This window comes from Macaca thibetana, chromosome 7, assembly GCF_024542745.1.
Source record: "Macaca thibetana thibetana isolate TM-01 chromosome 7, ASM2454274v1, whole genome shotgun sequence".
NCBI classification, from domain to species: Eukaryota; Metazoa; Chordata; class Mammalia; order Primates; family Cercopithecidae; genus Macaca; species Macaca thibetana.
The window spans coordinates 32,020,053-32,046,781 of record NC_065584.1 but is presented as its reverse complement, the minus strand read 5'-3'; the positions used below and the strand labels follow the sequence as shown (position 1 = coordinate 32,046,781).

Genomic DNA, 26,729 nt, shown 5'->3' with positions numbered 1-26,729 from the left:
CCTATATGTACTGATAGATAGAACATCATAAAGATAGATATGCTACATAGTAAGCTGCTCAATACATGTTTTTTCAATGGAAAGAATACGGAATATTTCTATGTAGTATCTACTCAATAGAGCTGACCCCAACACCCCATCCCCCACATTAGGAATCAGCTAAGAGTCATCCCTACCCTGGTGGCTCTCAGTATATCATTATTATTATTGAAAACAGTTTATGCATATTAGCTTATTTAATTCTCATAGCAATTCTGAGGCAGATTTGTTTTGTTTTGTTTTGTTTTTGAGACAGAGTCGCGCTCTGTCTTTCAGGCTGAAATGCAGTGGTGCCATCTCGGCTCACTGCAACCTCTGCCTCCTGGGTTCAAGCGATTCTCCTGCCTCAGCCTCCCAAGTAGCTGAGATTACAGGCGTATGCCACCACGCCTGGTTAATTTTTGTATTTTTACTAGAGACAGGGTTTCACCATGTTGGCCAGGGTGGTCTTGAACTCCTGACCTCAAGTGATCCACCCACCTCGGCATCCCAAAGTGCTGGGATTACAAGTGTGAGCCACCGTGCCTGACTGGAGGCAGGTATTTTTAATCCTTATTTGTTAGATTCAGAAACTGAAGAATAGAGAGGTCAAGTGACTTGCTCAAGATCCCAAAGGTAAGAATGACAAAACAGAGCTTCAAGTCTAAGCAGACCCAACCCAGAGCTCACAACAGATCCAGCTCGTTCCACCACAAAAGCAGTTCCAAATCTCACTTGAATTCCAGGTTAGACCCCTTCGAATCTCTCACCAAGCCGAAGGGCTGCCCCAGAAGAGCTCATGGGAAAGGCCACGTGGAAAGAGCACCCATTTTATTGCTGCTTGTTCTGATGCTATTTCGCTATAGGACGCTGAGTAACACACCTGCCTCTCCAGGCCTCAGTTTCCTTATCTGTAAAATGAAGTTAAGAATATATACTGAAGAGTTTTGGCAGAGGCCCATGATGACCGAGGGAAAAGAAGCAGTGAGAGGTCTCAGAAGGCCTTCTAAGAGAACCGAGTTCTGTGCTCCCTGGAGAATGATGGGAAACACAGGAGGAATAGTGACAACACGAGATGTTAAATTACTGTAGAAATTCTTAGATGAGTCTGAACTCCCTCTTCAAATATTCCATTATAATCCAAGACTCTATAGTTTCTACCAAAAAGTAGGTGCCTTCAAGCAGGGAGTGATCGTTTGAATCTAGTTCTCTCCTGGGAATCAGTGGTTCTAACTTGGCTGCACGTTGGGATGACCAGCGTAGCTTGAGACATGCAGATGTTCAGGTCAGTGGAGCTCGAGACATGCAGATGTTCAGGTCAGTGGAGCTCGAGACATGCAGATGTTCAGGTCGGTGGAGCTCGAGACATGCAGATGTTCAGGTCGGTGGAGCTCGAGACATGCAGATGTTCAGGTCGGTGGAGCTCGAGACATGCAGATGTTCAGGTCGGTGGAGCTTGAGACATGCAGATGTTCAGGTCGGTGGAGCTTGAGACATGCAGATGTTCAGGTCGGTGGAGCTTGAGACATGCAGATGTTCAGGTCGGTGGAGCTTGAGACATGCAGATGTTCAGGTCGGTGGAGCTTGAGACATGCAGATGTTCAGGTCGGTGGAGCTTGAGACATGCAGATGTTCAGGTCGGTGGAGCTTGAGACATGCAGATGTTCAGGTCGGTGGAGCTTGAGACATGCAGATGTTCAGGTCGGTGGAGCTTGAGACATGCAGATGTTCAGGTCGGTGGAGCTTGAGACATGCAGATGTTCAGGTCGGTGGAGCTTGAGACATGCAGATGTTCAGGTCGGTGGAGCTTGAGACATGCAGATGTTCAGGTCGGTGGAGCTTGAGACATGCAGATGTTCAGGTCGGTGGAGCTTGAGGCATGCAGATGTTCAGGTCGGTGGAGCTTGAGACATGCAGATGTTTAGGTCCACCCTCGGAGATCTCTATCGGGGGTGTTGCCCGAACACTTGGAATATTAAGAGTTTCTTCATATGATTCTAATGTGCAGACAAAATGCAGAGCCACCTCCCAGAGCTTCAAGTTATTCATTTTCTGGTCTGAAGTTTAAAAAAGAAAAAAAAAAAAAAAAAAAAAAGGAAGCAGTGATGCCCAGTAGCCCTCAAAATTCACTGCAAACAAATGAATCTCCTGGGCATCTTGTTAAAATGCAGCTTTCAATTCAGTGGGTCTAGGTTGGGCCTGGCATCCTTCTTGGTTCTTTTGTTGTTGTTGTTTTGTTTTTTAAGACCTTAACACTGGAGGGGATTCTGCCCTTCTAAAAAGCTCCCACAGGGTGCCCACACTGCTATCCACAGACCGTGCCTGAATAGCTAGGCTACAGCTTGAATGATTATAGATTTGAATGAGAATCATGGCTCTTCTTACCAGCTGGGACCTTCAGGAAGAAGTTATTTCACTTCTTGGAGTCTCGGTTTTCTTATCTATAAAATGCAGGCCAGCAATAGCAACTTTATCACAGAATTCTTGTGATGCATAAATGAGATAGTGCATTCAATTTGTTTAGCACTGTACAACAAATGTTAGCTTTTTGCTAGGATAGCCAGCACTCACGGAATGCTTACTATGTGGCAGGAATTTTCTAAATGTGTTCATGTATTAACTCGTTCAAGTCTCAAAACAACACGGTGAGGTAGGTACTATTATTTCATCATTCCCATTTACAGATGAAGAAACTGAAGCACAGAGAGGTGGAGTTCCTTGATCTACAGTGACACCTCGTTGTAGCTAAGCTGCTGTTTGAACTCAGGGAGAATTTGGGCTCCTTATCAGGATCCCTCGCCAAGAATAGGATCAGTGCAGCGAGTCGAGGGTTTGCCCTTTGAAATGGGCTGGGACCGGCAGGTGGCAGACTAGCGCTGCTTGAGGTCAAAGACCGCTTCCAAGACCAAGCCCGGAGCCAGCTCTGCGCTAAGCGTTCCATCACACAACCGCGGACAGCTTCTTCAAACTCCCCTTTCCCTCCCCGCCACCCTAGGGTCTTCGCCCAGAATCCATCAGGAAATAATAGCCCCACATAACAGGTTCAAATGTAACCTCCCCAAGACAAAACCACGTCCGCAGGGAAAGAAGCGAGTAAAGCGAGTTTTCTGCAACTGCCCTTTAACCCAGAAGCGCAACCAGCCTGGGAATCTACAAATCTTTCTTTAGTTCAGCAAGGGGCTGGGAGCCTAAGCCAAGGGGAAGAAAGTTAGGGAATCTCTCTTGAATTCCCCAGGACACTTAGGTGGCCCCCGGCTTTGGTGCACGCGCGCAGGGCATGCGGACAGGCACTGGGGATGCTCTATTTTGCGGATTACCTCGGAAAGGCGGATATTCTTGCAGGGTCCACTGACAGCGGGTGGCAAATGAATTTGAGGGACAGTGCAAGGGGTGGGGGTTAACCGGGCGGTTTCCATGGCGCCCGGGGCGTGGGGGAGGAATGCATCCCGCAAGCTGTGGCGAAACAACTGCGCTGCCCGGCGGACCGGGCTCGAGAAGGCAAGAGACACCGGGTGGGGGGTGGAGTTGTGGGGGGTGGAGGAAACCAGCCAGGACGGGGGCGGGGCGGTCACGTGTGCCCGACGGGGCGAGGCCCCAAGCTGGCCCCGGAGAGGACTCTGCGGGCGAAGTGGCTGCGCAAGGAGAGAACTTTTCCTGCACAAGGAACGCCTTGTGGGGAGACCCAAGGCAGGAGCGGTCCGGAGCCGGCTGCAGCGTGTGCGGCCGGCCTTGGGACAACGATCGCCGCGGGTGGGAACAGACAGCCCCAAGCAAAAGTGGGAGGAGGAGCTTGGGGGTGAGCACAGGAAGCCCCACTTGAGGCTTTTACGCAGCCTTGAGTCTCTGTTTCTTCTGGAATAGGCAAGTGTTCTTTCAACTCTAAGAGACCAGCGGAAGCCACTATCCCTTAAGACTGCCGGAGTCCTCACCACTTCTCCGGGATTCCAGAGGAGACTGTGGTCATGGTGAATGAAGGTCCCAGCCAGGAAGAGCGCGATGACACCCCTGCGCCGGAGTCCGCACTCCAAGCGGACCCCAGCGTCTCGGTCCATCCCAGCGTCTCCATCAACCCCAGCGTCTCTGTCCACCCCAGCAGTTCGGCCCACCCCAGTGCCTTAGCCCAACCCAGTGGCTTGGCTCACCCCAGTAGCTCGGGCCCTGAGGACCTCAGCGTGATCAAGGTGAGCAGGCGCCGTTGGGCCGTGGTCCTGGTGTTTAGCTGCTACTCCATGTGCAACGCCTTTCAGTGGATCCAGTACGGCTCCATCAATAACATCTTCATGCACTTCTACGGTGTCAGTGCCTTTGCCATCGACTGGCTGTCCATGTGCTACATGCTGACCTACATCCCTCTTCTCCTGCCAGTGGCTTGGCTGCTGGAGAAGTTCGGCCTCCGCACCATTGCCCTCACCGGCTCGGCTCTCAACTGCCTGGGGGCCTGGGTGAAGCTGGGCAGCCTGAAGCCACACCTCTTTCCAGTCACTGTGGTGGGCCAGGTCATCTGCTCCGTGGCCCAGGTTTTCATCCTGGGCATGCCCTCCCGCATCGCTTCTGTCTGGTTTGGGGCTAATGAGGTTTCAACAGCCTGCTCGGTGGCTGTCTTTGGCAATCAGGTAGGTAGAAGAGTTTGTGAATGTTCCCAGGGGTGTGTGTTAGATTGCACCTAACTATTGGGTATGGGAGGCTGTAATTTGCTGATTGTCCAACAGTGTTTGTGACTCTGGGTGACAGTGACTGGGTGTGACAGGCAGTGATTGTGATGCTGTAAGAGAGGCGGGAAACAAAAGCAGGGGGACCTGCTCTTTCAGCTTTTCATCACAGTTGCTCTTGCCCCAGCCGAAAGCATGCTTCTAGAACATACTATACCTTTGCTGTGTCATTCCTGAACCTGTGTCAGTCCACCAACTTAGACCTGTAACTTCAGGAATGCTCTTCCCTCTCTGGCAGCAGCCCCTGGGCATCAGACTATTCTGGTGTCATCAGAACTTGGCAGTGTTTTCAGTTGGACCAACCAGCTTTCCTAGAGTGCAGTATCTCCTCTACTGCATAGAATTGCAAAGCCATGCCTGGTGGTGTTTGGCACTGTTTTTACCTTGTTTTATACACAGCTGAAGCCAGGACAGTGGGAACAGTGCTTTGTGCCAAACTCCTTGCCTGGGATTTGGAGCCAAGTCCAGCAGGATGGAGTAGAAATCTCACTCTGAATTTCCAAGGCCTAGAAAGGGTAGTTCATGTCTTAATCTTTTTCTCTTTCCTTCTTATTGGAAGAAGAAGCTCACATTCTTTGCATCTCAATGTGGTTATGATCCAGAAAGCTGGGCAGGTTGTAAACCTGAATGCCGTCTCCAAATACTCGAAACAAATATTTATGGGAATATTTAAAGCAAACGTCTTTCAGCCAGACCACTGCCTCCCAGTCTCACATCTTCCAAGCACGTACAGTCCTGGCTGTGTATTTAACAAAGGATTGGTAATTCTGTCTCACACGTCCCTGTGAAGAGACCACTGAACAGGCTTTGTGTGAGCAACCAGGCTGTTTATTTCACCTGGGTGCAGGCAGGCTGAGTCTGAAAAAGGAGTCAGCAAAGGGTGGTGGATTACCATTAGTTCTTATAGGTCTTGGGATAGGCAGTGGAGTTAGGAGCAATGTTTTGTGGACAGGGAGTGGATCTCACAAAGTACATTCTCAAGGTTGGGAAGAATTACAAAGAACCTTCTTAAGGGTGGGGGAGATTACAAAGTACATTGATCAGTTAGGGTGGGGCAGAAACAAATTACAATAGCGGAATGTCATCAGTTAAGGCTATTTTCACTTTTGTGGATCTTCAGTTGCTTTAGGCGATCTGGATGTATATATGCAGGTCACAGGGGATATGATGGCTTAGCTTGGGCTCAGAGGCCTGACATTCCTGTCTTCTTATATTAATAAGAAAAGCAAAACAAAATAGTGAAGTGTTGGAGCAGCGAAAAATTTTGGGGGTAGTATGGAGAGATAATGGGCGATGTTTCTCAGGGCTGCTTCGAGTGGGATTAGGGGTGGCATGGGAACCTACAGTGGGAGAGATTCAACTGAAGAAAGGTTTTGGGGTAAAGGGTGATATTGTGGGGTTGTTAGAAGAAACATTGGTTGTATAGAATGATTGGTAATGGCCTGGATATGGTTTTGTATGAATTGAGAAACTAAATGGAAGACACAAGGTCCAAATAAGAGAAGGAGAAAAACAGGTATTAAAGGACTAAGAATTGGGAAGACCTAGGACATCTAATTAGAGAGTGTCCAAGAGGGTCCAAGGGGGTTAGCATAATTACTTGTTTGTTTGGCGAGTTTTGGGGCTTTATTCAAGACAGAGTCCTCTTTAAGTTTGAGGCTGAGCTTGGTGAGGTGTGTTTTTAAAAGACCATTAGTGCATTCTACCTTTCCTGAAGATTGAGGGGTATGAACGTTTCACTGAATACCAACAGCCTGAGAAACTGCTTGGGTGATTCGACTAGTAAAGGTCAGTCCATTATCAGACATTCCTGTCTTCTTATATTAATAAGAAAAGCAAAACGAAATAGTGAAGTGTTGGAGCAGTGAAAAATTTTGGGGGTGGTATGAAGAGACTGTATAGAGGTGGGAAGGCCAAACCTAGGAATTATGTCTGACAGAAGGGAATAAATAACTTCAGTGGCCTTCTCAGACCCTGTGGGAAAGGCCTCTACCCATCTAGTGAAAGTGTCTACCCAGACCAAGAGGTATTTTAGTTTCCTGACTCAGGGCATGTGACTAAAGTCAATTTGCCAGTCCTGGGTGGGGGCAAATCCCCAAGCTTGATGTGTAGGGAAGGGTGGGGGCCTGAACAATCCCTGAGGAGTAGTAGCATAGCAGATGGAACACTGAGAAGTGATTTCCTTGAGGATAGATTTCCACAATGGAAAGGAAATGAGAGGTTCTAAAAGGCGGGAATGTGCATGGAAGAGGTTATGCAAATGACGATAGAATAGAATGGGCCTGTGAGACTGGAAGGAGATATTTTCCTTGGTCCAAGAACCATTTGCCTTGTGTGGGAAGAGATTGATAGGTGGAAGTTTCAGTGTGAGAATAGGTGGAGTGACCCCTGAGAAGGAGAAAAACTGGCTGTGTACGACAGAAATTGGAATGCTAGCTGCTTCTTTAGCTACCTTATAAGCATAAGTGTTGCCCTGAGCCATGGGATCTGATGCCTTTTGGTGGCCCTTGCAGTGTATGACTCCAGCTTCCTTTGGAAGCAAAGCAGCCTTGATAAGAGTTTTTATTAAAGAGGCATTAATGATGGAGGGCCCTTGCGTAGTGAGGAAACCTCTTTCAGCCTATATAACGGCATGATATGGAAGGCATATTTAGAGTCAGTATAAATATTGATGCGTAGTCCTTTTGCAAGAGTGAGGGCCTGAGTCGAGGCAATGAGTTCGGCTTGCTGAGAGGTAGTGGAGGAGAGCAGGAGGTATATGTGTCAGGTGTGAGGAAGAAAATAGATTTTGGAAGTTATGAGAACTGTAGAGAGTGAGTTGAGCATAGTTTGTGATTTTGAGGGCATCTAAAAGTATTATGGTGGTGGCAGTGGCCGCTGCAGAGACATGATGGCCAGCCTAAAACAGTAAGGTCAAGTTGTTTGGACAAAAAGGCTACAGGGCGCAATCCTGCTCTTGTGTAAGAATTTTGACCGCACAGCCCTGTACTTTGGCTGTGTGTAATGAAAAGGGTTGGGATAAGTTAGGGAGAGCTAGTGTGGGGGCAGCTTCTAGGGCTGTCTTTAAGGAACGGAAAGAGCAGTGGTGAAAGGATTTAGGATCTATAGGGTCAGATAGATTTGCTTTTGTGAGTTTATATAATGGTTTAATCAGGATGGTAAAACTAGGTATCCAAAGGCAGAAGTACAAAACCATGCCTAGGAAGGAAAGAAGTTGTTGTTTTGTAGAAGGTGTTGGGGTTTGGGAGATTAGCCAGACACGATCAGCAGGAAGAGCACGTTATTTTCATGAAGAATTATGCCGAGATAGGTAACGGATGAGGAAGAAATTTGGGCTTGACTGAAGTAATGGGGGCTGTCTCTGAAGCCTTGCGGCAGTACAGATCAGGTAAGTTACTGAGGCTGATGGGTGTCAGGGTCAGTCCAAGTGAAAGCGAAGACAGGTTGGGATGAAGGGTGCAAAGGAATAGTAAAGGAAGCATGTTTGAGATCCAGAACAGAATAATGGGTTATGGAGGGGTTGTGGAGGGAGGCAGTGAGGATAGGAGAGTCTATGGCTGTGGCACCACAGAGTGGATAGCCCAGACAATTTGGTTGATAAGGTGCAGATCCTGAACTAACCTGAAAGGCTTGTCCAATTTTTGGACAGGTAAAATGGGGGAATTTTAAGGAGAGTTTATAGACTTTAAAAGGCCATGCTGGTACAAGCGAGTGATAACAGGCTTTAATCCTTTTAAAGCATGCTGTGGGATGGGATACTGGCATTGAGCGGGGTAAAAGTGATTAGGTTTTAATGGGATAGTAATGGGCGTGTGATTGGTTGCCAGGGAGAGAGTAGAGGAATCCCATACTTGTGGGTTTAGGTGGAGGGATTCGAGAGGAGGGCATGAAGGAGGCTTTGAACTGGGTAAAAGGGCGGGAATGAGGTGTGGCTGTAGCCTAGGAATAGTCAGGGAAGCAGATAATTTAGTTAAAATGCCTTGACCTAATAAGGGAGCTGGGCAGGTGGGGATAACTAAAAAGGAGTGCGTAAAAGAATGTTGTCCAAGTTGGCACCAGAGTTGGGGAGTTTTAAGAGGTTTAGAAGCCTGGCCGTCAATACCCACAACAGTTACAAAGGCAAAGGAAACAGGCCCTTGAAAAGAAGGTAATGTGGAGTTGGTAGGCTTGGTATTGATTAAGAAGGGGACGGATTTACCCTCCACTGTAAGAGTTACCTGAAGCTCAGTATCTGTGATGGTCCAGGGGGCTTCTGAGGCGATTGGGCAGCGTCAGTCTTCAGCTGCTAAGCCGAGTAAATCTGGGAAGGAGTCGGCCAAAGAACATTGGGTTTGGGCTCCAGGGGCTTTAGGAGCAGCGGCGATGTGAGTCAGACAGTCTGACCTCCAGTGGGGGCCCGCACAGACAGGCCGTGGCTTAGGAGGAATCCAGGGCTGACAGCATTCTGAGGCCCAGTGGCCAGACTTCTGGCATTTGAAGCAAGGTCCATGAGGATGTTTTGAAGGAGCCCCTGGGAGCTGTGGCTTAGATGTTCTGAAGTTCTTGTATGCTGGAGATGTGGTTGTGGGTTGTCTTACAGCGGAGGCAAGTAGCTGTAACTCAGAAATGCGTTGCTGTCTGGCTACCTCCTCTCTATTATTGTACACCTTGAAGGCGAGGTTGATTAATTCCTGTTGTGGGGTTTGAGGACTAGATTCCAATTTTTGAAGCTTTTTTCTAATGTCAGGAGCTGACTGGCTGATAAAATGCATATTAAGAATAAGGCAGCCTTCTGGCCCCTCTGAGTCTAGGGCAGTAAAGCGTCTAAGGGTTGCTGCTAAGCGGGCCATGAATGGGGCTGGGTTTTTGTCTTTACCTTGGGTAGTTTCTTTAAGTTTGTCATAATTAACAGCTTTGTAAGCTGCGTTTTTAAGCCCTTCAACTAGGCAGGAAACCATGTAATCTCGCCTAGCTATACCTGGGGAATCTGCCTGATAGTTCCATTGGGGAATTGCTCTAATGCCCTCCTGGAGGTCTGGCTCGTGAAGCCGGCGGTTATCAGTGTGAGACTGGGCTAGAGAAAAAACTCTTTCCGGTTCATCTGGGCAGAGGGTAGCAGTGAGGATGACATTTAAGTCACTCCAGGTTAAATTGTAGGACAGAGTTAGATATCGGAATTCCTGTATATGTTTAGTGGGGTCTGATGAGAAAGGGCCTAAATGCTGGCTGATTTGTGAGAGGTCTGATAGAGAAAAAGGCACATGGACCCTGACTATGCCTTTAGCTCCAGCCACCTCTCTAAGAGGAAATAGGGCAGGTGGGGGAGGGCTAGTCGCGAAACAAAACTGTAAGCCAGACCAGGTGTGAGGAGCGGAGGTGATAGAAAGATTATAGGGTGGGGGAGCAGAGGCTGAGGAAGAATTGGGACCTGGCTCGGCCTGGTGAGAAGCAGCCTGGGAAGAAGGGGACAGGTCAGATGAGTCCGTAGAAAAGAAGGATTCAAATAACTCAGAGCTTGGGGTGGAGACTGAAGGAACAGACAGGAGAGAAAGAAGAAAGATTTGGGACGAGTCACATTACGAGCAGAGATTAGGGAGGGACCAATGTGTAAAAGAATGCCTGGACATCAGGCACCTCAGACCATTTGCCCATTTTTTAGACAAAAATTATCCAGATCTTGTAGGATAGACAAATCGAAAGTGCCATTCTCTGGTCACTTGGAACTACTGTCGAGTTTGTATTGGGGCCAAGCGGTGTTGCAGAAGAAAATCAGGCGCTTAAGTTTTAGGTCAGATGTGAGTTGAAGAGGTTTTAAGTTCTTGAGTACACAGGCTAAGGGAGAAGAAGGAGGAATGGAGGGTGGAAGGTTGCCCATAGTGAAGGAGGCAAGCTTAAAGAGAAGGGTAGAAACACGGAGAAGGGGGTGGGAGCAGCCCTGGGCTGCAATGTGGGTGAGCAGCCAAAGCAGGAGTCCCCGCAATTGACTTGCTACCAAGGGAATGTGGGTGAATGACCAAGGCAGGCGTCCCCGCGGAGATCAGACACCAATGAAGTGTGGGTGAATAATCAGGCAGGCGTCCCCGCGTCCCCGCAATGATTAAACACCAAGGGAAGGCTGTCTTCCGGAGTCCGTGACCCGCGCCGGAGTTTTGGGTCCACGGATAAAATGTGTCTCCTTGGTCTCTACTGGAGAGGAAAAAGAACTAGAATTGGAAGGACAGGGAGATTGAAGGGTAGCCAGAGAGGCTGGAGAAGAGAGTGAAAAGACTGCTTACCCGATTTGAAATTGGTGAGATGCTCCTTGGGCTGGTTGGTCTGAGGACCCGAGGTTGTAGGTGGATCTCTTCATGGAGTGAGGGTGAGGACAGGGAACTGGTCTCCTGAAGGAGTCCCTCTGACCTGGGTCTTTGGCACCAAATGTTTCACGCGTCCATGTGAAGAGACCACCGAACAGGCTTTGTGTGAGCAACAAGGCTGTTTATTTCACCTGGGTGCAGGCGGGCTGAGTCTGAAAAAGGAGCCAGCAAAGGGTGGTGGATTATCATTAGTTCTTATAGGATAGGCGGTGGAGTTAGGAGCAGTGGTTTGCGGACAGAGGGTGGATCTCACAAAGTACATTCTCAAGGTTGGGAAGAATTACAAAGAACCTTCTTAAGGGTGGGGGAGATTACAAAGTACATTGATCAGTTAGGGTGGGGCAGAAACAAATTACAATAGCGGAATGTCATCAGTTAAGGCTATTTTCACTTTTGTGGATCTTCAGTTGCTTCAGGCGATCTGGATGTATACCTGCAGGTCACAGGGGATATGATGGCTTAGCTTGGGCTCAGAGGCCTGACAAATCCCAGTTCTTTTTTTTTTTTTGAGACGGAGTCTCGCTCTGCCGCCCAGGCTGGAGTGCAGTGGCCAGATCTCGGCTCACTGCAAGCTCCACATCCCGGGTTCACGCCATTCTCCTGCCTCAGCCTCCCGAGTATCTGGGACTACAGGCGCCCGCCACCTCGCCCGGCTAGTTTTTTGTATTTTTTAGTAGAGATGGGGTTTCACCGTGTCAGCCAGGATGGTCTCGATCTCCTGACCTCATGATCCGCCCGTCTCGGCCTCCCAAAGTGCTGGGATTACAGGCTTGAGCCACCGCGCCTGGCCAAATCCCAGTTCTTCTCATTGGACTATTTTCTCCTATCTATTAATTTCATTTAGAAAATATAAACTTTCATTTGGAAATTTTTCATTTCAAACAGAAACTTTACAAAACTTCTCCAAAGGCAAATTTCCCTCTGTTCATCTTTACTACCAGGAAGGTAGTCACCTCACTTTGACCCTGACCGCACAGATCACTATAACCCTTATACTCCGGTAATTCTGACCTCTCTCTTCAAATGCTTCTTACATACTCCACAGGAGCACTACCTTCTGCTTGCATAAAATCCAACATTCTTCCTTTCGACAAGCATTTATCTAGCTTTTGCAAGACAGTGTGCTAGGGCGGCAAAGATAATCCTTGCCTTCGAAGAGATACTATACCAGGTTTTAAAAAATTGTACCAGGAGCCAAGATTCAGATTATATTAAAAAACAAACACACACACAACAACTAAGCAGATCATAGCATAGAGGATTTATTTTCAGTTCTCCTTGGGGTTTTTAGCATTTTCTTTACCTAATTGCTATGGGAAAGGGTGAAGAAGGTAGAGGAAGCTAATATCTATTAAACACCTACTATTATGCAAGGTACTTTTCATCCATTATTTAACTTAATCCTTTCAACAACTCTGTGAAGTAGGTGAAATTGTCCCCATTGTTGCAGGAGAGGGAACTGAGATCCAGATAAATCTTGCAACTTTATCCAGAGTCCTATAGCTACTGAATAGTAAAAAAGAAATTTAAACCTAGTTCCACCTTCAAAGCCACTCGCAGTAGGTCAGTATTTCTTGTGGATCAAGCATATATGTAAAAAAAAAAAAAAAGAAAGAAAGAAAAGGCAGATTCTGAGGATTTAATTTTTCCCCGTGTCTCCAGGGTTATTGGTGATAGTTTCCAGCAGTTTTGTGTAGACCGTGAGGGCTTAGCACTTGCCTTCTTTTTTGAAGTTGCTGCTGGAGGGCTGATACTGCCTCTTCTAACCTAGCACAGCCATTGTATTGTCAAGAAGGTGAGGGTGGAACCTCTAGCAGGAAGAAACCAGTGAATCCAGAGCTGGGGTGAGAGAGGGAAGATGAGCCTGGAGAATACAACTGAGGCCCTTCCCTTTTCTTGGTATGCTCTGACCAGTTGCCCCCAGTTAGTAACAGCCTGGAATTTTTAGCAACACTTGTAGCATTGTTTCACCGGAAAATGAGCTGTGTGGGCTTTTAAGTGATACCCACACATTGTTATCCTGCAAGGGTCAAAAGAAAACCTTGTTTCCTTGGTGGTACTGGATGAGACAGATGTAGATCTAAAAAAGATATTCGAGGTCAGTCCTAACCCAGGTGAGAGTCCTATAGGATGGAGGTTGTGAGGGGACTTCGCCAGTACCTTTGGGTAGCTCCTAGCACAGTGCAATCTAGAAATAGAATAGGAGAGAATCAGTTTACTTTTAGAAGTGAGTACAGCCACTTTACAGAACCAGTTCTATAGAACCACAGCTGTCTGTCTAAAATAGCACTGTCTGATAGAAATATGACACAGACCACAAATGCAAGTCACATGTAACTACGTTTTCTAGTAGCCACATTAAAGATGTAAATTTGTTTTAAGTAAAAAGAAAAGGTGAAATTGGTTTCAGTAAATGCCTTAATTTGTTTTATGCTGCTGTCACAGAATACCACAGACTGGGTAATTTGTAATGACCAGAAATTTATTTAGCTTACAGTTTGAGAGGCTGGGCAGTCCAAGGCCAAGTGACCAGCATCTGGTGATGGCCTTCTTGCTGCGTCATAACATGGTGGATGGCATCTCATGTTTAAGAAAGTACAACGGAGGGCCAAACTGACTTTTATGACAAACCCACCCTCATTCTAATGACACTGATCCATTCATGAAGGTAGAGCCTTCGTGACCTCTTGAAGGTTTCATGTCTCAGTAGTGTTACATTGGGAGTTAGGTTTCCAACACATGAACTTTTGCTGTTGTTATTGTTTTTGTTTTGAGATAGAGTCTCATTCTATCCACCCAGGCTGGAGTTCACAGACAGGATCTTGGCTCACTGCAACCTCTGCTTCCCGGATTTAAGCAATTCTGCCTCAGCCTCCAGAGTAGCTGGGATTACAGGCACCTGTCACCATGCCCAGATAATTTTTGTATTTTTAGGAGAGATAGGGTTTCACCATGTTGGCCAGGATGGTCTTGAACTCCTGACCTCAACTGATCCCCCTGCCTCAGCCTCCCAAAGTGCTTGGATTACAGGCGTGAGCCACTGCACCTGGCCCCCCAACACATGAACTTTAAGGGACACATTCAAACCGTAGTATTCTCTCCTTGGCCCCCAGAATTTTATGTCCTTCTCATGGACAAAACACATTCATTCTATCTAAATAGCCCTGAAAGTCTGAATTTGTTCCAGAATCAACTCAAATGCCCAAATTCTAGAGTCTCACCTAAATCAAATATGAGGGAGACTCAAGGCACAGTTCATAATGAGACAAATTCCTCTCCACCTCTGCACCTGTGAAATTAACAAGAGCCAGTCGGGACAACATTTTTTTAAAAAAAGAAGCTGTGCATGGTTGCACATGCCTGCAGTCTGAGCTACACGGGAGGCTGAGGTACAAGGATCGCTTGAGCCCAGGAGGTCAAGACTACGGTGAACTGTGTGAACATGCCACTGCACTCCAGCCTGGGTGACAGAGAGAGAGAGACCCTGTTTCAAAAACACCTCCCCAAAACTAACAAGTTATATGCTTCCAAAATACAATGGTGGGACAGGGATAGGATAAACATTCACACATACCAAAAAGGAGAAATAGGCAAGAAGAAAAGGGTAACTGGTCCCAAGTAAATCCAAAACTCAACAGGGAAAACAACATTAGCCTTAAAGCTAGAGAATAGTCTTCTTTGACTTTATGTCAAAGAAGGGCACACTGGGGAAGAGACTGGGCCCCCAAGGCCTCAGGCAGCCCTGCCGTAACAGCTTTGCTGGACTCAGTCCACCCAGCAGCTCTCACAGTTGGAGTCTCATGCCTGCAACTCTTTCAGTCCAGTGTTGCACACTGGTAGCTCTACAGTTCTGGAGTCTTGGTGATAGCCACATTTCCATGGCTCCACTAGGCATTACCCTTGTGGGGGCTCTCTGCAGTGGCTGTGCCCCTAAAACAAGTCTCTGCCTGAGCCCGCAAGCTGTTCATGACATTCTCTGAAATCTAGATGGAAGCCACCATGGCCCCATAGCTCTTGCATTATATGCGCCTGCAGATTAGCACCATGCAGATGCCGCCAAAGTTTATAGTTTATACTTTCTAGAGAAGTAGATCAAGCCACACCTGGGACCACGTGAGCCATGGCTGGGGTAGCCAAGGAATGCTGTGCCAGAATGCAGGGAGCAGAGTTCCGAGGCAGCTCTGGATAGTGAATGCTGAGGTCCCATGGTGACTATTTGGAAACCTTGCTGTCTTAGTCGATTTTGTGTTGCCATAATAATGCCTGAGACTGAGTAATTAAGAAAAGAGATTTATTCAGCTCATGGTTCTGCAAAATGAAAAGTTCAAGGGCATGGCCCTGGCTTCTGGCAAGAGCTTCTGTGCTGTGTCCTAACATGCAGAGAAGGTCAAAGGGGAAGTGGATGCATGTGAAGAGTTATAACCTAGGGACATCCTAGCTTTATAACAACCCACTCTCTTAGGAACTAATCCATTCCCTTGAGAACAATCCAGTTTCATGAGAGTGACGACTCACTACTGTGAGGTCAGTACCAAGCCATTCATGAGAGATCTGCCCACATGACCCAAACACTTCCTACCAGACACTACCTCCCAACACTGCTCTATTGAGAATCAAATTTCAACATGACTTTTCATGGGTATAGACTCTAATCATATCCAAACCATAGTATTCTGCTGTTAACCTCCAAAACTCATGTCCTTTCACATACAAAATACAGTCATTCAATCTCAATAGTCCCAAGAGTCTTAACTTGTTGATATGGTTTGGGTCTGTGTCCCCACCAAATCTCATGTTGAATTGCAGTCCCCAATATTGGAGGTTGGGCCTGGTGGGAGGTGATTGGCTCATGGGAGTAAAGTTCTCCTGAATGGTTTAGCACTGTCTCCTTGGCGCTACTCTCGTGATAGTGAGTTCTTATGAGATATGGTTGTTTAAAGAGTGCAGGACCTCCTCCCTCTGTCTCTCTCTTGCTCCTACTCTGTCCAGGTGATGTGTGTGCTTCCCCTTTGCCTTCTGCCATGATTGTAAGTTTCCTGAGGCCTCCCAGAACCCGAGCAGATGCCAGCATCATGCTTCCTATACAGCCTGCAGAACTGGGAGCAAATTAAACCTCTTTTCTTTATCAATTAGCCAGTCTCCAGTATTTCTTCATAGCAATGTGAGAATGGACTAATATACTTGTTTCAGCATCAACTCAAAAGTCCAAAGTCCAAAATTACATCTGAAACTCAAGGCACATTCTTTCCAGGTATGAGCTTATAAACTCTAAAACAAGTTGTTTACTTCTAATATACAATGGTTGCACAGGCATTGGGTAAAATTACCATTCAAACATAGGGTCTTGCTCTTTCACCCAGGCTGGACTGCTGTGGTGAGTTCTTGGCTCACTGCAATTTCTGCCACCTGGGCACAAGTGAGCCTCATACCTCAGCCTCCCAAGTAGCTGGGACCACAGGCCATGCCACCACACCCAACTAATTTTTGTCTTTTTTTGTAGAGATAGAGTTTCGCCGTGTTGCCCACAGTGGTCTCAAACTCCTGCACTCAAGTGATCCTACCACCTTGGCCTCTCAGAGTGCCTGGATTATAGGCATGAGCCACACCAAGCCCTGGCCAGCAGACTTTAAATCTTAAACCTCCAGAATAATCTCCTTTGGATTGATGTTTTGCATCCTGGGCACACTGGTGCCAGGAGTGGGTTCCCAATGGCTCAGGCATCCCTTTCCCCATGGCTTTGCTGGACATAGCCCAGATGACTGTGCTCACAGGTTGGAATCAAATGCCTGAAGCTTAGCCAGGCTGAGGTCACATGCCACCAGTGATTCTAGCATTTTGAGGTGCTTGCGGTGGCCCTGCCCTTGTAGCTCCACTAGGCATTGTCCTAGTGAAGACTCTTTGCAGAAGACTCCTGTGCTCTGGCCTCACATTTCTGCTTGACGTTGCCTTAGTAGAGGCTGTCTGGTGGCTCTCCCCCATGGCGGGTTTCTATCTAGGCTCCCAGGCTTTCTTTTTTCCTTTTTTTTTTTTTTTTTTTTTTTTTGACAAAGGGTTTCACTCTGTCACCCAGGCTGGAGTGCAGTGGTGTGATCACAGCTCACTGCAGCTTTGACCTCTGAGGCTCAATCGATCTTCCAGCCTCAGCCTCCCAAATAGCTAGGACTATAGGCATGCGCCACTGCACCTGGTTAATTTTGTTTGTTTGTTTGTTTTGTTTTGTTTTGTTGAGATGAGGTCTTGCCATTTTGCCCAGGCTGCTCTTGAACTCCTGAACTCAAGTGATCCACCCACCTCAGCCTCCACATGAGTCACTGTGCTGGGCCTGCTCCCAGGCTTTTGATATATCATCTGAAATCTAGGTGGAAGCTGCTATGCCCACCACTCTTGAATTCCACATGCATGCACAATAGTACCGTGTGGACATGGATGCCACCAAGACCCACAGCTGGCACTCTGCAGAGCAGGGGTCCAAGCTGTACCTGGGGCTATTGGGCCATGGCTGCCCTGGCCAGAGCAGCTAGGAGAAGCATCTTGAGGTGGCTCAGGGCAGTGGTATCCCACCATTCTGTCCTCCTAGGCCTCTGGGTCTGTGATAGGAGGAATGGCCTTAGACCTTTGTAATACTTTCAGGGCCTTTTTTCCATTGTTCTGTTAGTACCTGGTTCCCTTCTATCAGAATTAATTTCTTTAGCAAAAGGTCTCTTGGCTGCACCCTTAGATTCCTCTTCTGAAAATGTTCTTTCATTCTCTACCACATGGCCAGGCTGCAAATTTTCTAAATTTTAATGCTCTGCTTCTTACACATTTCACCTTTAGGTCACTCCTTTGCTGTGTGTAAGCTGTCAAAGTAACCACATTGTGTCTTGAGCATTTTGCTGCTTAGAAATTTCTTCTGCCTAGGCCAGGCACAGTGGCTCATGCCTGTAATCCCAGCACTTTGGGAGGTCAAGATGGGCAGATCACCTGAGGTCAAGAGTTCAAGACTAGCCTGGCCAACATGGTGAAACTCCATCTTTAAAAAGGAAAAAAAAAAAAAAAAAAGAAATTTCTTCTGCCAGATGCCCTGGGTTATCACTTATAAGTTTGGTCTTCCATAAAGCCCTAAGGCATGGACGTGATGCAGCCAAGTTCTTTGCTATGGCGTAACATGGGTGACCTTTGTTCTACTTTCCAAATACACACTACTTTCCTTCATCAGAATGGCCTTTACAGTGCATGTTTCTATCAGCATTTTGGTCATAACCATCTAACCAATCTCTGAGAAGTTCCAAACGTTCCCTCATCTTTTTGTCTTTTTCTGAGCCCTCATCAAAATTACTCTTAATGCCCTGTTCACAGCAATTTAGGTGTTTTCTAGCCTATTTCTTCAAACTCTTCCAACTTCTGCCCATTACCCGGTTCCAAAGCTGCTTCTACATTTTTATGTATCTTTACGGATGACCCCACTCCTTGGTACAAATTGTCTGTCTTAGATCATTTTGTGTTGTTATAACAGAATACCTGAGACTGGGAGACTGGGTCATTTATAAAGAAAAGGTTTATTTACCTCACTGTTCTGTAGGCTGGGACATTCAAGGGCATGCCTGCAGCCTGCCGGGGGTTGTAGCTTTCATGCTACATTATAACATGACTGAGAAGGTCAAAGGGCAAGTGGACACATGCAAAGAGGCAAAACCCACAGGATCTCTTGGCTTTAAAACAATCCACTATCATGGGAACTCATCTATTTCTGCAGGAACTAATCTCGTCTTGCGAGAGTGAGAACCTGCTTCCATGAGATCAGCTCATGGGGGATCCTCCCCTCAATGATCCAAATACCTCCCACTAAGCCTCACCTCCCAACACGACCCCCCTGGGGATCAAATTTCAACATAAGTTTAAGTGGGGACAAACTCAGATCATGTCCAAACCATAGCACTTGTCCTCAAGGCCCTAGCCTGCTTAGACAGTCTCTGAAATGTCTTCAGGGTTTTCCTCCCATTGTCTTGATGTATAGGCCTGGTTGCCTTCTGTCTGTACTAATTTTTTTAGCAAATGATTGCTTGGTGTTTTTCTCCTACGGACACCTTTTCAGTCTACGTGGCTAGCCTTCAGATTTCCCAAATCTTTCTGCTCTGCTTTCTTTCTCATTACAAATTCCATCTTTTAGTCATTTCTCTCCTCTCACGTTTTACTATATGTGCTTTAAAGTTGCAATACAGCTCCTTCAATGTTTTGCTTAGAAATTTCTTTTACCAGATATCCTACTTCATCACTCTTAAGTTCTGTCTTCCACAAATTCCTAAGACACTGACGCAATCCTGCCAAGTTCTCTGCGGTAGATAACAAGAATGGCTTTTACTCCAGTTTCCAATACCTTGTTCCTCATTTCCATCTGACACCTCATCAGAATGGTCTTTGCTGTCTGTAACTGTCTATATTTCTACCAATATTCTGATTAGGACCACTTCTGTAATCCCTGAGAAGCTTTAGGCTCTTCTTTTTTTTTTTTTTTTTTTTTTTGAGACGGAGTCTCGCTCTGTCGCCCAGGCTGGAGTGCAGTGGCCGGATCTCAGCTCACTGCAAGCTCCGACTCCCGGGTTTACGCCATTCTCCTGCTTCAGCCTCCCGAGTAGCTGGGACTACAGGCACCCGCCACCTCACCCGGCTAGGTTTTTTTTTTGTATTTTGTAGTAGAGATGGGGTTTCACCGTGTTAGCCAGGATGGTCTCAATCTTCTGACCTCGTGATCCGCCCGTCTCGGCCTCCCAAAGTGCTGGGATTACAGGCTTGAGCCACCGCGCCCGGCCTAGGCTCTTCTTAAAGTTCTTTCTTCATCTGAGCCCTTGCCAGAATTGCCCTTAATACTCCATTCATGGCAGACTTTTCTCTCCTGATCCTCCAAATTCTTCCACCTTCTACCCCTTTCCAGTTCAAAAACCACTTCCACATTTTCAGATATGTGTTATGGCATCAGACGACTTCATGGTGTCAATTTTCTGTCTTAGTCAGTTTTATGCTATTATCATGGAATATCACAGACTGGGTAATACGCATTGAACAGAAATTAATTTGGCTTATGGTTCTGGAGGCTGGGAACCCCATGATTGAGGGGCCGCATCTGGTGAGGGCCCTCTTGCTGCATCATAACACGGCAGGAGCCATCACATGGGTGTCAGAGAGAATGAGAGAGGACAAACTGACTTTTGTAACAAACCCAGTCTCATGATAATGAGTTCAGTCCTGCAATAATCACATTATCACCTTTCTTTTTCTTTTTTTCTTTTTTTTTTTTAAGAGACAAGGTCTCACTCTGTCACCAGCTTGGAGTACAGTAGCATGATCACAGCTCACCTCAGCCCCAACCTCCTGGGCTCAAGTGATCCCCTTGCTTAGGCTCCAGAGTAGCTGGAACTATAGGCACACACCACCACACCTGGCTAATTTTTTACTTTTGATAGAGATGGGGTCTTGCTATGTTGTCCAGGCTGGTCTTGAACTTCTGGGCTCAAGCGATCCTCCCACCTGAGCCTCCCAAAGTGCTGGGTTTACAAGCATGAGCCACCATACCCAGCCACATTATCACCTCTTAAAGACCCTAGCTCTCAACACTGTTACACTGGGGATTAAGTCTTTAACACATGGATTCTGGGGGACACATTCAAACTGTAGTTATATGTAGGATTATACTTTATTTAGCCCAATGTACCCAAAATATCATTTCAACAAGTTGTCAATATAATAAAGTTAGTAATGTGCTATTTTACATTCATTCCTAAGTCTTTGGAAACTGATGTATATTTTATACTTATAGATGGCCACGTTTCCCAGTAAGCAATGGCCCCTGGGTTAACTAGTTGGATAAACATAACCAGCTGGATAGCCCAGGTCTAGAACAATGATAGTATTTCAGCAGTGGAAATCAGATCCTAGCAGATAAAGAAGGGCTCTAGAAAGTGACTCCAGCCTTGAGGAGGTTGTGTTTGCTGGACTGGCTGATCATATGGTATCACCCAGAGAGGCTGAGAATTTCTGAAGCTGACTTGGGAGTCACAGTCATAAAGTCTGTGGTCAGCCTAGTCTTGTTCCAAAGTCATGGCCACTTGGGTATGTTGCAGTCCAGCATTGTCATTTTGGATCTCATGATGTCAGAGGTCTTTCAAGGTCTGAGGGAAGTTTGCAGAGGTGAAGGGAAACCCTTTTGTTCACTTCTATTGATTGTTATAGCTATTGACAGCACACAGAGTGCTTGCTCACATGACTGTCTACTTTTTGTTTGTTTTTGTTTTTTTCACATGAAAGTTTTTAGTTTATTAATCTTCTCATGAGAAATCCACAATGGCCACAGATAACACCATTGCAGCACCTTTACTCTTTCAGCTTTTTGCCAGCACCAACACTGGCCTTTGCAGTCCCCCTGACTTTCCTCATTCTGCTCTTGCATTCCTCTCGCTGCTTTCTTGAGGTCTTTTTCTTCTCATACAGGCCATGTCTTGCAAGTCTATGTTTGGGTTCATTTTTCTTTGCATAATCCGGGGAATCATAAATCATGCCAAAGCCAGTTGTCTTGCCACCATCAAAATGAGTTTTGAATCCAAATACAAAGATGACATCCGGTGTGGTCTTGTACATTTTGGCTAGTTTTTCCCAAATTTCTGTCTTAGGCAACTGTTGCCTTCCGGGGATGAAGGATATCAATGACCATTTGTTTCCTCTGAAGTTGTCAGCTGGTCATGAACTTTCTAGTGCCAATAGTTATGTACCGTTCATGATGGTGGTCTATCCTCAGACAGCCAGGGAGGAAAAGCATGACTGTCTACTTTCTAGCCTCCTATTGTGCATTGGAGGAGAGTAGACAAGGGCTGGGAGCCGAGAAAAAGGCTAGCAGTAACTGAAGGTAGACGGCGTAGGTCTGGGACCACCCTCTGAAATGGTTATGGGGGCCATCCAGGCCATATAAATGCTGAAGCAGGGCTAGTAAAAGTGACATTGGAGTGTGGTGGGGTCCCAGTGCATCCTATCTAAAGGCAGCAGTTGCTTCAGCTCCCACCAGTCATTGATATATACAAAGCATGACTCGGTGGTGTCAGATCTTCATTTTTTTTTTCTTTGAAGAGAAATCAGAAATCCAGATTTTTGTGTGAAACCTGTATTTTGTAATCATGATAAACTATAAATAATATTTACCATTTTAACCATTCATAAGTGTACAGCTCAGTGACATTAAATGCATTTGCAATGTTGTGTAAATATTACCACTATTTATACCCAAAACTTTTTCGTCATCGTCAATAAAAACTCTGCACTCATTAAGCAATAACTCCTCCTTTGTCCCCCCCACCCCCACATCCCCTGGTTACCTCTATTCTACTTTCTGCTCCTATACATTTGCCTAGTCTAGGATCCTCGTAAAAGTGGAATCATACTTGTCCTTCTGTATCTGGCTTGTGAAATCTGTTTTTTAAATACTGGTAACTAATGCATTTCATTTTTAAAAAATGTATTTTATGTCTTAAAACTGCATCAGATTAAATTGCCAGTTTGAAGGTCAGGCATGGTGGCATATGTCTGTAATCCCAGCACTTTGGGAGGCTGAGGCAGGAGGACTGCTTGAGCCCAGGAGTTTGAGACCAACCTGGGCAACATAGTGAGACCCCATCTCCACAAAAAATATGAAATTAGCTGGGCTTGGTGGAGCTCACCTGCAGTCCTAGCTACTCAGGAGGCTGAGGTGGGAGGATTGCTTTAGCTCAGGAGATTGAGGCTGCAGTGGGCTGCGATTATGCCACTGCACTCTAATCTGAACTACAGTGCAAGACCCATCTCAAAAAAAAAAAAAGAAAAGAAGTAGCAGCCAGTTTGAGACTTCTGGGAAAGGTTGCATGGAACTGAATTTCAGTTCTGCTTTCTCCTTCCTTGAAAAACTCTCACCAAACATGTGGGCAGGTGGAAACAATGTCAGAGGCTAGTGTCTCAGCTTGGGGGATTAGCCCAGAACTTCCAAAAGTGGTTGGTGATTTGCCTCATCCATGGGGCTAAATGAAAATACAGACGTCTGGGGCCCCACACAGACTTTCTTAATCAAACTATCTAGGAGAGGGGCCCAGCATCGGTATTCTATTTTTTTTTTTTTTTTTGAGATAGAGTCTCACTCTGCCGCCAAGGCTGGAGTGCAGTGAGGCAATCTCGGCTCACTGCAACCTCCACTTCCCAAGTTCAAGTGATTCTCATGCCTCAACTTCCTGAGTCACTGGGATTACAGGTGCCCACCACCACATCTGGCTAATTTTTGTAGTTTTAGTAGAGATAGGGTTTCACTGTGTTGGCCAGGCTGGTCTCGAACTCATGACCTCAGGTGATCTGCCCGTCTCAGCATCCCAAAGTGCTGGGATTGCACGCGTGAGCCACCACACCCAGCCAGCATTATATATCTTCAACTGGCCTCCCAAATGAGGCTCATGATCAGAAACTTTTTGAAACCACCAGGAGGAAAGAGCAGCATGCATGGGAAGAGACTGCCTGCTTGGAGCCATATTCTTCTCAGGGCTGATTTTTTTTTCTTTTTCTTTTTTTGTAGAGATGAGGTCTTGCTTCGTTGCCTAGGCTGGTCTCGAACTCCTGGCCTCAAGTGATTCTCCCACCTTGGCTTCCCACAGTGCTGGGATTACAGGTGTGAGCCACTGCACCCAGCTGGTTAGGATCGATTTATGATATGTTTGCTGTATGTTGGGTTCAGTGGGAAGTAGTGGGAGCTTGGGCCACTCACCCTTCAGACTGAGGGCAGAGGCTGGGCTGGGGCTTATGATTTTGATTCATCTAAGGTACTGAAAAAGTTCCTGAAGACCTTAGGGTTGGGGAGTTGAGGAGCCCTAATGGGATATGAGCTGAAACCATGCATATGCTCCACATCCTTTGGGTTCTTTGACATTCAATCCAGTGCACTGGAAGAAGCTCAGATTGGCCTGGCCTGGCTTCTGCCTTGGCTTTTTATTTTTTTTTTCTCTATAACCTAATCTTGAAAATGATTTTTCTTTAGAAAAGTGATTTTTCTTTAGAGACAGAGTCTTGCTCTGTTGCTCAGGCTGGAATGCAGTGGCACAATCTCAGCTCACTGCAGCCTCGAACTCCTGGGCTTAAGTGATCCTTGCCTCAGCATACAGAATAGCTGGAACTACAGGTGTGTGCCACCATGCCTGGCTAGTTATTTTATTTTTTGTAGAATCTGGGTCTCACTATTTTGCACAGGCTAGTCTTGAACTCCTGGCCTCTAGCAATCCTCCTGCCTCTGCCTCCCACAGGGCTGGGATTATAGGCATGAGCTATCACTCAGGGCATGCCTTGGCTTTGTTGCCTTGCCAGGCATTGTTACAGTTGCTTGTTAATTTCACGGACTTAAGTCTAAGTCTTCGGTTTCCAATTTCCAGACCTCCGCTCCCTGCCTTTTCCTATTTAACCTGTCTCTTGTTACCTCCCAGCCTTGGCTCTGCTCTGACCACTCTGGCTCCATACTGTCTCCTTGGGATATACTCTTTGGGTCTAAGACTTAGGCAGTGGAGAGGAATGTCAGCAAGATGGTGGACTAGAAAGCTCCAGGCCCTCATTTTCCCACAGAAATGTTAACTAGGAAGTGGCTAAAATAACTTCCTTTGAGAAGCTATGGAAGTCAAAGATCTACAGCAACCAAGCCCACCCAACCAAGAAAAAGACACATTCAAAGCCATAGGAAATTCCATGACTTTTAAACTCACCTTTGCCCCATTTCCTCCCCCATGCTGTGCATCCAGTCCCCAGTTCTCCTCTGCAAAATGAATACATGGAATTTGCAACATTTTAACCTGCTTTAACTCAACTTCATTTTTATACACTGACAATGTACAACACCCCTCCCAAAAAATTAAGAAACAATTCAATTTACAATAGCATTAAAAAATAAAATACTTAGGAATAAACCAAGGATATAAAAGTCAAGTGTATTGGAAACTACAAAATGTTGCTGAAAGAAATTAAATAAGATATAAATAAATGGAAAGACTGCCTGTGTTTATGGATTGCATGTTAAGATGTCAAAGCTACCTAAAGCGATATATAGATTTAATGTAATCCCTGTCAAAATCCCAGTAACGGTTTTCATAGAAATAGAAAAATCCTTACCCTAAAATTCATATGGAATTTCAGGGAACCCTGAATAGCCACAACAAACTCAAAAAAGAAGAACAGCATCGGAGATCTCACACTTTCTGATTTCAGAACTTACTACAAAGCTACAGTAATGAAGACAATGTTGTATTTGGCATAAAGACAGGTATATAGACCAATGAAATAGAGAGTCCAGATATCAACCCTTAGGTATATGGTCAAATGATTTTCAACAAGGGTGTCAAGACCATTCAATGAGGAGAAGACAGCCTTTTCAATAAGGGGTGCTGGGAAAACTGGATAACCATATGAAATTAGACCCTTGCGTTGTCAGAGACGTTGGAACAAGAGCGACTCTATCTTGACTAGGGGCTGGGTAAAATGAGGCTGACACCTGCTGGGCTGCATTCCCAGGAGGTTAGGCATTCTAAGTTACAGGGTGAGATAGGAGGTTGGCACAAGGTACGGGTCACAAAGACCTTGCTGATAAAAGGATGCAGTAAGGAGGCCAGCCAAAACCACGAAAGCGAAAACGGTGATGAAACTGACCTCTGGTCATCCTCACTGCTCATTATACGCTAATTATAATGCATTAGCCTGTTAAAAGACACTCCCACCAGCACCATGACAGTTTACAAATGCCGTAGCAAATCAGGAAGTTACCCTATGTGGCCTAAAAAGGAAAGAAACCCTTAGTTCCTGGACTTGCCCACCCCTTTCCCAGAAAACTCATGAATAATCCACATCTTGTTTAGCATATAATCAAGAAGTAACAATAAATATAAGCAGCTGAGCAGTCCATGCCACTGCTCTGCCTATGGAGTAGCCATTCTTTATTCCTTTACTTTCTTAATAAACTTGCTTTCACTTTATGGACTTCCCCCAAATTCTTCCTTGTGTAAGATCCAAGAAACCTCTATTGAGATCTGTATTGGAACCCCTTTCCAGTAACATCATTATACTATATACAAAAATTAACTCAAAAGTGGATCAAAGACTTAAACATAAAAGCTAAAACCATAAGACTCTTAGATGGAAACAGGGGAAATGCTTTACAATGTTAGTTCTGGCAAAGATTACTTGGATCTGATACCAAAAGCAGAGGTACTAAAAGAAAAGAAAACATTAAACTACATCAATGTCAAATGTTGATGCATCAAAAGATGCTATTAACAGACTAAAAAAGTCACCCATATTTGGGAGAAAATATTTGCAAATCATATATCTGATAAGGAATTAATTTCTAGAATGTATAAAGAACTCTTACAACTCAATCGCAAAAAAACACAAACAATCCAATTTAAAAATGAGCTAACAAATGTACAAATGGTCATAGCACCTAAAAAGATGCTCGACATTAGGGAAATACAAATCAAAACCACTGTCAGATACCACTTCACACCTATTTAGGATGGCTTTTATTTAAAAACAAAAGTGTTGGTAAGGATGTGAAGACATTGGAACTCTTTTGCACTGCTGGTGGGAATGTAAAATGGTGCAGCTGCTATGAAAACAACATGGAAGCACCTCAAAAAAATTAAAAATAAAGTTA

The 26,729-nt window shown here is 45.8% G+C and overlaps 3 protein-coding genes and 1 pseudogene across 6 annotated transcripts in view; 1 reads left to right on the top strand and 3 right to left on the bottom strand.

The window, feature by feature from the left end:
• ACYP1 (acylphosphatase 1) overlaps positions 1-26,729 on the bottom strand; it is an 820,450-nt gene that overhangs the window by 534,595 nt on the left and 259,126 nt on the right. The gene's annotated exons all lie outside the window — the stretch shown is intronic.
• TMED10 (transmembrane p24 trafficking protein 10) overlaps positions 1-26,729 on the bottom strand; it is a 553,877-nt gene that overhangs the window by 456,547 nt on the left and 70,601 nt on the right. The window lies entirely within an intron of this gene.
• Positions 1-26,729, top strand: part of FLVCR2 (FLVCR heme transporter 2) — an 81,314-nt gene that overhangs the window by 6,351 nt on the left and 48,234 nt on the right. For 2 of the 4 annotated variants that reach the window (XM_050798793.1, XM_050798792.1), the window contains exon 1: positions 3,563-4,631. The exons of 1 other annotated variant lie outside the window; for it this stretch is intronic. In XM_050798793.1, coding sequence (XP_050654750.1) covers positions 3,981-4,631 — 651 coding nt within the window. In that variant the 5' untranslated portion in view covers positions 3,563-3,980. Of the gene's footprint in view, positions 1-3,562; positions 4,632-26,729 lie in introns of those variants that run through there. One more of the 4 variants, XM_050798794.1, reaches the window with a different exon arrangement.
• On the bottom strand, positions 21,410-21,851 carry LOC126958222 (40S ribosomal protein S24-like; annotated as a pseudogene).